General features: G+C 51.4%; 1 protein-coding gene across 4 annotated transcripts; it reads left to right on the top strand.

Annotated features, from left to right (window-relative positions):
• The first annotated feature begins 4,320 nt into the window (after positions 1 to 4,320).
• Positions 4,321 to 9,004, top strand: TIMM10 (translocase of inner mitochondrial membrane 10). 4 transcript variants are annotated; one of them, XM_008271405.4, is made up of 4 exons: positions 4,321 to 4,497; positions 4,696 to 5,093; positions 5,560 to 5,667; positions 8,551 to 9,004. In XM_008271405.4, exons 3-4 carry the CDS (start codon positions 5,597 to 5,599, stop codon positions 8,750 to 8,752), a joined length of 273 nt encoding a protein of 90 aa, XP_008269627.1. In that variant the 5' UTR covers positions 4,321 to 4,497; positions 4,696 to 5,093; positions 5,560 to 5,596; the 3' UTR covers positions 8,753 to 9,004. The 4 variants fall into 4 exon arrangements, with proteins under 4 accessions (XP_008269627.1, XP_008269612.2, XP_008269619.1 ...); XM_008271390.4 differs by lacking the exon at positions 4,321 to 4,497 and having other exon boundaries at positions 4,730 to 5,093; positions 5,516 to 5,667; XM_008271397.4 differs by lacking the exon at positions 4,321 to 4,497 and having other exon boundaries at positions 5,031 to 5,158; positions 5,516 to 5,667.
• The last annotated feature ends 449 nt before the right edge of the window (positions 9,005 to 9,453 follow it).

Consider the following 9,453-nt stretch of genomic DNA (forward strand, 5'->3'; position numbering starts at 1 on the left):
TGAATTTTTTTTATAAAAGTCTATAAAGGAGGGGCTGGCACTGTGGCATAGCATCACCTCCTGCAGTGCCGGCATCCCATATGGGCGCCAGTTCGAGTCCTGGCTGCTCCACTTCCGATCCAGCTTTCTGCTATGGCCTGGGAAAGCAGTAGAAGACGGTCCAAGTCCTTGGGCCCCTGACCTGCGTGGGAAGACCCAGAGGAAGCTCCTGGTTCCTGGCTTTGGGTTGGCGCAGCTCTGGCCGTTGCAGCCATATGGGGAGTGAACCAGTGGATGGCAGACCTCTCTCCCTCTCTTTCCCTCTGCCTCTCTGTAAATCTGCCTTTCAAATAAATAATTTTTTTTATTTTTATTTTTTGACAGGCAGAGTGGATAGTGAGAGAGAGAGACAGAAAGGTCTTCCTTTGCCGTTGGTTCACCCTCCAATGGCCGCCGCGGCCAGCGCGCTGCGGCCGGTGCACCGCGCTGATCTGCTGGCAGGAGCCAGGTGCTTCTCCTGGTCTCCCATGGGGTGCAGGGCCCAAGTACTTGGGTCATCCTCCACTGCACTCCCTGGCCACAGCAGAGAGCTGGCCTGGAAGAGGGGCAACCAGGACAGAATCCGGTGCCCTGACCGGGACTAGAACCCGGTGTGCCGGCGCCGCAAGGCGGAGGATTAGCCTAGTGAGCCGCGGCGCCAGCCAATAAATATTTTTTTTTAAAAGTCTATAAAGAAAAAGAAAAAGAAGGATGATTTGCTTTTATTGAGCATCTATCATGGAATGGGCTCTTTTCTTACATTATGTTTTTTATTTGTTTTATGTAATGATTTGGAAACTTTTTATTTTGAAATAATTATAGGTCTACAGGAAGTCACATATGTAGTACAGAGAAAACTTCTATACCCTCCACCCAGCTTCCCTGAAAGTTAAATCTTACCAAACTACAGACAATGTCCAAGTCAGGAAATGGGGCTGGGTCATTGGCATAGCAGTTAGGGCACTGCTTATGATGCCCACTTTCCACATCAGAGTGCCTGGGTTGGAGTGCTGGTTGGGCTGCGATTCCAGCTTCCTGCTAATACACACCTGGAAGGCAGCAGGTGATGGCTCTAGTGTTTGGGTCCCTGCTTCCCATGTGGGAGACCTGGACTGAGTTCCTGGCTCCCGGCTTCAGCCTGGTGTAGCCCTGCCATTGCAGGCATCTGGGGAGTGAACCAGCAGTGTGGTGAGTGAGCCAGCAGATAGGAGCTCTTTGTCTGAATCAGTATCTCTGCTTTTCAAGTTTAAAAAAAAAGTCAGGAAATTGACATTGGTAAATATGCGTGTACAGTTCCACCATGTCTTAGCCCATGTGTAGATTGTTGGTTACCACCACCACAATCAGGATACAGAACCACTCTGGGGGCCGGCGCTATGGTACAGTGGGTTAACGCCCTGGCCTGAAGTGCTGGCATCCCATATGGACACTGATCCGAGACCTGGCTGCTCCACTTACCATCCAGCTCTCTGCTATGGCCTGGGAAAGCAGTAGAAGACGGCACAAGTCCTTGGGGCCCTGCACCTGTATGGGAGACCCGGAAGAAGCTTCTGGCTCCTGGCTTCGGATCAGCACAGCTCTGGCTGTTGTGGCCAATTGGGGAGTGAACCATCGGATGGAAGACCTCTCTCTCTCTCTCTCTGCCTCTCCTCTCTCTGTGTAACTCTGACTTTCAAATAAATAAATAAATATTAAAAAAAAAAAGAGCCCCTCTGTCACCACGGAGAATTTCCTTGTGCTACCTTTTACAGGTGTATAGCCTTCCCTGCTCCAGCCTAACACCAGACCACCACTAATATCGCCCTCATCTCTATAATTTTGTCATTTTGAGAATCCTATTGATTAAGCCGCTGCCTGCAACGCCTGTATTCCATGTGGGCTCTGGTTTGAGTCCTGGCTGCTGTACTTCTGATGCAGCTCCCTGTTCACGTGCCTGGGAAGGCAGCAGCAGATGATCCAAGCACTTGGGCCTCTGCTACCCATGTGGGAGATGTGGATGGAGTTTCAGGCTCCAGGCTTCTGCCCGGCCCAGTCCCAGCTACAGCCATTAGAGCCATCTGGGTAGTGAACCAGCAGATGGAAGATCTCTTTCTCTTTCTCTCTCTCTCTGTGTAACTGTCTTCCAATTAATTTTTTTTTTTTTGACAGGCAGAGTGGATAGTGAGAGAGAGAGAGTCAGAGAGAAAGGTCTTCCTTTTGCCATTGGTTCACCCTCCAATGGCCACCACGGCTGGTGCACTGAGGCCGGCGCACCACGCTGATCCGAAGGCAGGAGCCAGGTGCTTCTCCTGGTCTCCCATAGGGTGCAGGGCCCAGGCACTTGGGCCATCCTCCACTGCACTCCCTGGCCACAGCAGAGAGCTGGCCTGGAAGAGGGGCAACCGGGACAGAATCTGGTGCCCCGACTGGGACTAGAACCCGGTGTGCCAGTGCCGCTAGGTGGAGGATTAGCCTATTGAGCTAATTAATTTTTTAAGTGATTAGCTTTGAGAGAGAGTACTGAGTGGGGAAAAACATGAGACAATGTTTTCAAGTGGGGGGAGCATTTTATATCCTGATCTGAGTGGTGGTTATGTGAATATATATAATCAAATTCAGTTTTAAGATTTGTGTATTTTACACACTACGTGTGACACCCTCTGGGAGTATTCTTTCTTCATGCATGATCTGCACTCTGGTGGTTGCTCTGGGCAGGGAGTAAGCCCTCACACACCTTCTACACCAAATAAACTCAAACCTCTCAGACTGGAATGGAATTATCTGGCTGCATATGCTCTGCTATGCCTCAGTCTTAAAAAAAAAATCGGGACCCATGGGGCTGGGACTGTGGCATAATGGGTGAAACCACCACCTGCAGTGCTGGCATCCCATATGGGTGCCAGTTCGAGTCCCGGTTGCTACGCTTTAGATCCAGCTCCCTGCTAATGTGTTTGGAAAAGCAGGAGAGGATGGCCCAAATTCTTGGGCTCCTCAACTCACGTAAGAGACCTGAATGAAGTTCCTGGCTTTGGCCTGGCCTGGCCCTTGCTATTGCAGCCATTTGGGGACTGAACCAGAAGGTAAAAGATTTTTCTTTCTCTGCCTCTTTCTCTGTAACTCTGCTTTCAAATAAATAAATAAATCTTTTTTAAATAAATCAAGACCTAATGTTTACTAAAAATGAGTCTTCTATTGTCTTGGACAATACCGAAATACACTAGTACAATGACCACATATAAAATAGCCAGGCCACCTTCTCCAACAGACACTGTGCCCTGTTTGTTATTATTTATTTATTTGAAAGGCAGAGTAACAAAGAGCGAGAAGGACAGAGGGATACTTCTCCATCTGTTGGTTTACTCCCCAAATGGCTGCCAGGAAGATAGGAGCCACCAGCTTCTTCGGGTCTCCCACATGGGTGGCAGGGGCCCAAAGACTCAGGCCATCTTTGGCTGCTTTCCCAGACAGGGAGCTGGATGGGAAGCGGAGCAGGAGGGACACAAGAACTGGAACTGCATGTGGTGGCTTAACCTGCTGCACCACGGTGCTGGCCCATGCATCACTAATTTACATCTTGTAAGTCTAGTTTACCAGGAATTGTGTGGAAAATCAGAGAATTAAGTGTTACAAGGTGGAGGGTTGGTACTGTGGCTACCATAGCAGGTTAAGCCTCTGCCTGCAGTGTTGGCATCCCATACGGGAGCCAGTTGGAGTCCCGGCTCTTCCACTTGCGATTCAGCTCCCTGCTAGTGCACCTGGGAAAGCAGTGGAGGATGGCCCAAGTACTTGGGCCCCTGAACCCACATGGAAGACCTGGAAGAAGTTCCTGTCCCCTGGCTCCCAGCTCCTGCCTGGCCCAGGCCTGGCTGTTGGTACCTTGGGGAAGTGAACCAGTAGATGGAAGATCTCTTTCTCTCCCCCCTTCTACCTCTGCCTTTCAAATAAATAATAAATCTGGAAAAAAAAAGTTACAAGCGTTCTTCAAAGAAATCACGAGAAATTGAATTTAGTTTATTTTGGTGCAAAAATTTTTTTAAACTGATCCATACAAGGGGTGTGCAAAAAGTTCATAAAAAATGTGTATTCTGGCCGCAGTGCGCCGGCCGCGGCGGCCATTGGAGGGTGAACCAACGGCAAAAGGAAGACCTTTCTCTCTGTCTCCCTCTCTCACTGTCCACTCTGCCTGTCAAAAAATAAAAACTTAAAAAAAAAAAAAAGAAATGTGCATTCTAGGAAAATTATGCACAGATTTCTTTTTTTTTTTCAACAGAATAAACATATTTTAATTGCATTTTCCTTTTTAAGTATCTGTGTGGTTGGGGGGGGGGGTGTGCGGTGCACATCAGTAAGCACAGTAAGTTCTGCAAGACAAGAGGTCACCGGTTCGCGCTGTCTCCTAGACCACGCGCACTGTTAGCTCCGTGGTAGCCGAAATTGCTCCAATTCGTCTCTTCACGGCTCGGGGCGTCTCTTAGATGTCGGCTAAAACGTTCTGCACGGGTAAGCTTTCGACGAGCAAGGACTGAAATCTGCAGCCCCACGGGCGGCTTCACGACCTACACACAACGTCCATGAAGCACTGGTTCTCAAAGTTAAAAGTTTTACCCATGCCTGGGTCCTACTACTAGAAACTCTGACTTAATTGGCATTAGGTGAAGCCGCCCGGGCGTCGGCAGCTTTTTTTTTTTTTCCTTCCAGGTGGTTTTAATGTGCGACGAAAGCTGAGAACCGCCATTTGGGGGCGTTCTTCCTTCTGCACGCAAGAGCTGGGCTCCGGCATCTGACGGGTGAAGTTCACCGACCTCGGTCCTCACGCCCTTCCTACCCAAATAAACCTCTCCGAGACAACCGGAAGGACTAGACTGGGGCTCTCAGCGGGGTGCAACCGCTCTGCACCCCACCCAAGCCTCTATGGTACTTTGACGTCCTCTCTAGCATTTGAAAGCCGCTTTCCCGTCCGGCCGGGCCGTTGCTCCCTCTCTATGGTAGCCGATTTCCCGGCACCCCTTGTTGGGGTTTCCTTCCGGTTCGAAGAGGTGGGACTTCACTCCCGGAAGTGGCCCACGTGCTTCCGCTTTAGTTCCCCGGAGCACTGGGTAAGTGTCTAGTATTTGCCCGAAGTTGGGGACGCCGTGTACTTTGTGGCTCGCCCCAGGCCGTGGTGAGTGAGCCGGGATCTCTGACTTCTGGGTGACCCTGATGTCGCCATTTCAGAGAAACAGGCTTTGGGGTGTGTCCTGGGCAGGTCGGTTCCGCGTTTGATCGAGTTCCCAGGGTCTCGGAGGGTCAGGCCCGCGGTTTCGTGTTCTGTCCATTTCTTGATCTTTTCCTGGACCGAGGTGACCTGGAAGCACTGGGACATCAGGTGTCTGGGGTTCAGTTTCCAGGCCCGCCATTGGCGCCCTGTGTAACCTTGGGGTAGACCGTGTTTCCTTTTAGACCCGTGTCCACATCCGTGAGACGGCACGGTCAAACGCACTGCCGTTGTGATGTTCTGTGGTTCCTTCGCGCTCCCCAGGCCCTGGGGTGGGAGGCTGACGGTGCTGTCTGTCCCTGGGCCAGGAGGCCGGAGGAGAGCCTCTTCACCGGCTGCGCTGAGATGGATCCGCTCAGGGCCCAACAGCTGGCTGCGGAACTGGAGGTGGAGATGATGGCTGATATGTACAACAGGTAAGGTCTAACAAAGCTTTTGTTAGCGTAGAGCAGCCCAAAGCCCCTGCTCATCCTCCCGACGTGGACCCCTTGGCTGACACTCATGCTGACCTGTTACCAGAACGGTTGGGCATTTATTTACTTGAAAGGCAGAGAGAGGAATAGGTCTCCTATCTGCTCCCCAGGTGCGTGCAGCAGGCCAAAGCCCAGAGCCAGGAACTCAATCCATGCCGCCTGTGTAGACGGCAGGGACTCAACTCCTTAAGCCAGCACCTGCTGCCTCCCAAGGTGTACGTTAGCAGGGGGCTGGAATCTGGAGAGAGCTGGGACTCCACACAGGCCTGCCGGTATAGGATGTGGGTGTCTTAACCACTGTGCCAGACATCTCCCCACTTCGTTGTTTTTTGTTTTTTGTTTTTTTTTTAAGTGACGTTGACCTTTTTAAAAATTTGAGTTCTTGGGGCCGGTGCTGTGGTGTAGTGGCTAAAGCTGCCACCTGCAGTGCCGGCATCCCATATGAGCGCCGGTTCTAGTCCCAGCTGCTTCACTTCAATCCAGCTCTCTGCTGTGACCTGGGAAAGCAGTGAAAGATGGCCCAAGTCCTTGGGCCCCTGCACCTGCATGGGAGACACAGAAGACGCTCCTGGCTCAGCACAGCTCCATGTGTTGTGGCCATTTGGGGAGTGAACCAGTGGATGGAAGACTTCTCTCTCTCTGCCTCTGCCTCTCTGTAACTCTTCCTTTCAAATAAATAAATAAACCTTTAAAAAGAAAATGTTAGTCCTTTGAGTGGGAGACAGAGAGCTCCTATCACTCCCCCAGATGACCTCCATGGGAGCTGGGCTGGAATGAAGTCAGTACCCAGGAAAAATCCGGGTTTCCCACTTGGGTACCAGGAACCTGCCTCCTTGAGCCGTCACCTGCTGCCTCCCAGGGTGCAGGTTAGCAGGAAGCTGGAATTGGAAGCAGAGCCAGGACTTAACCTAGGGACTCTAGCGTGGGATATGGGGTATTGGGATCCCGAGCAGTGATGTCTTAACTGCTGCACCCGTTGCCAGCAGTCAAGCATTTAGGTCGGGGTGGAAATGGTCATGAAGAAGCCCAGCAGGAGGAGCGGCTGCCATCCAGGTGCTGATTAAGTTTCCACTGAGCTTTTGCCTTGTGACATTTAACCAATTTCTACATTTTCTCAAAAAGATGTATTTATCTATTTGTAAGGCAGAGTTCCAGAGAGAGAGACTAAAAGAGGGGTCTTCCATCTGCTGCCTCATTCCCCAAATGGGCACAATGGCCAATACTAGGCCAGGCCGGAGCCAGGAGGTTCATCGGGTCCCCCATGTGGGTGGCAGGTGCCCAGGCACTTCCGTCTTCCACTGCTTTCGCAGTGCATTAGCAGGGAGCTGGATGGGAAGCGGATGCGGTGTTGCAGTTGGTGGCTTCCCCACTGTACAACGCTGGCCTCCTTTCTACATTTCTTACTCAGGCACTTGAAGCACCTTTTATGTATAAGATCTTTCTTTCTACTCTTCAAAAATAATGCAATACATGATTAATAAAGTGAATTAGTCACACTTAAGATGAGGAAATTGAGGCTAGTAGATGCTAAATAGCTTCTTCCTCTGGTGCCACAGCAGTGTCAGGACCGTCACCCCGTTTGCACAGCTAACAGTCACAGCCGGGTGGCATGTTTGGGAAGCAGTCCTGGCTCCACCAGTCGCCAGCTGGATATCCTTGGACAAGTTACCTGGGCTGTTTGACAGTTGGTTTCCTCATCTGCAAAATGGACGGAGGGGCTGGTGTTGTGATGTGGCAGGTTAAACTGCCACCTGTGACTTAGGCATCCCATATCAGAGTGTCAGTTCTAGTCTCGGCTCCTCCACGTCCGACCCAGCTCCCTGCTAATGGGCCTGGGAAGCAGCAGATGATAGCTGAAGTACTCCCACGTGGTTGACAGACCCAGGCGGAGTTTCTGGCTCCTGGCTTCTGGCTTCAGCCTGGCCCAGCACTGGCTGTTGTGACCATTTACGGAGTGAACCAGCAGATGGAAGCTGTCTTACTCTGTGTGTGTGTCCGTTTCTTTCTCTTTCTCTGTCACGCCATCTTTTCAAATAGAAAAATGGACAGAATAATAGTACCTACCTCACAGATTTTATAAGTGTTAAATATGAAAGCCTTTAGCATCAGGCCCCAAACAGTCCAATGTCTGCTGTTTCTATCAGCTTAAACTCTCCTGATTGGTTGATTTCTGTTGGAGGCTAGATTGCAAATGATTTCTATTTGAGATGGAGAGAGAGGGAATTCTCATCTACTGGCTCCCTCCCCTGCTGCAGCCCCAGGCTGGAGCTGGGAGCTCCATGCACACCTCCCATGTGGGTGGCTGAACTGCTGCTGAGCCATCACTGCTGCCCCCGGCGTCTCTGTTGGCAAGAAGTTGGAGTCAGGGGACACAGGCCCCCCGCCCGCATCTAAACTAAGGGCACAGTATTGGCTCCTAGAATGATTATGAAATCAAACTACCTGGGTTCATATTCTAGCTCACTGTAATCCTTAGCAAGTGACTGGGCCTCTCTGTGCCTCAGTTTCCTCATCTTTAAAATGGGGATAATTGTGCCTTCCTGATAGGAGTATTGTAAAAATTGCCTAACAGGACCCAGGCAAGGCACTAGTGTGGTGCCGGCACATAGGCACTCCTCAACAAATGGTTTCTACTTAATTAGTCCTAAACGTGGGCTCAGACAAGGTTCCTGCTTACAAGGACCTTCCAAGACGGCTGAGGTGCAGGCTGAGGAGTTGTGTTGTTTCCATGGGGAAAGTGCAGTCAGTATAGTGGGGATAGAATGATGGAGCTTCCCTGGGAGTCACAGGATGCTACTGATAAGACCCACTCCTCCCTCCCTCCAGAATGACCAGCGCCTGCCACCGGAAATGCGTGCCTCCCCACTACAAGGAAGCGGAGCTGTCCAAGGGCGAGTCTGTGTGCCTGGACCGATGTGTCTCCAAGTACCTGGACATCCACGAGCGAATGGGCAAGAAGCTGACGGAGCTGTCCATGCAGGATGAGGAGCTGATGAAGAGGGTGCAGCAGAGCTCAGGGCCTGCGTAAGGCCCCAGACGGCACACACCCAGGGGTGCACCCTGCCCCTGCCCATTCTTCGCGAGAAAGTGCTCCCTCCTGGGTGTCTCTGTGAAGACCACCGGGCCTGTGCCCTCTGGAGAGTGTCCAGGGGCCCGGGCTGTGGCAGAGCTGTCCTGACTGAAGAAGGGGTATCTGTCACACTGGAATGTGACTGTGATCGTGTGTGTATATGTATATGTGTGTGTGTATGTGTATATATAAACAAGGTTGTCAACACTACTCTGTGTGGAGCCGAGTGCTTGGCATTCAGGAACAAAGAGACGCAGCCTTCTGCCAGCAGAGGGAGTCTCCTGGAGTTCTTAATAGGAGTCCAGACTGATAAGACAGCCTGGGTCTATGCCCTGGCTTAGCCGCTCGCTGTGTGACCACCCCCCCCCCCCGACAGACATGTCACTACCTGTCCTTGGCGTTCTCATCTGCAGCATGGAGATCACCTTAGGCCTGTTGGGAAGAGTGAGCGAGCCCATGTATATCCATGTATGTGAAACAGGAAGTGCCACAGTGCCTGTGATGCAGGAAGTGCCACAGTGCCTGTGATGCAGGGGTGCCACAGTGCCTGTGATGCAGGGGTGCCACAGTGCCTGTGATGCAGGAAGTGCCCTGTGCATTGTCTTTAGTGTCTGTTTTCATCTACTTGAAAGGCAGAGCAGTAGAGAGAGGCAGATCCT

Source organism: Oryctolagus cuniculus, chromosome 1, assembly GCF_964237555.1.
Source record: "Oryctolagus cuniculus chromosome 1, mOryCun1.1, whole genome shotgun sequence".
Taxonomy (NCBI): domain Eukaryota; kingdom Metazoa; phylum Chordata; class Mammalia; order Lagomorpha; family Leporidae; genus Oryctolagus; species Oryctolagus cuniculus.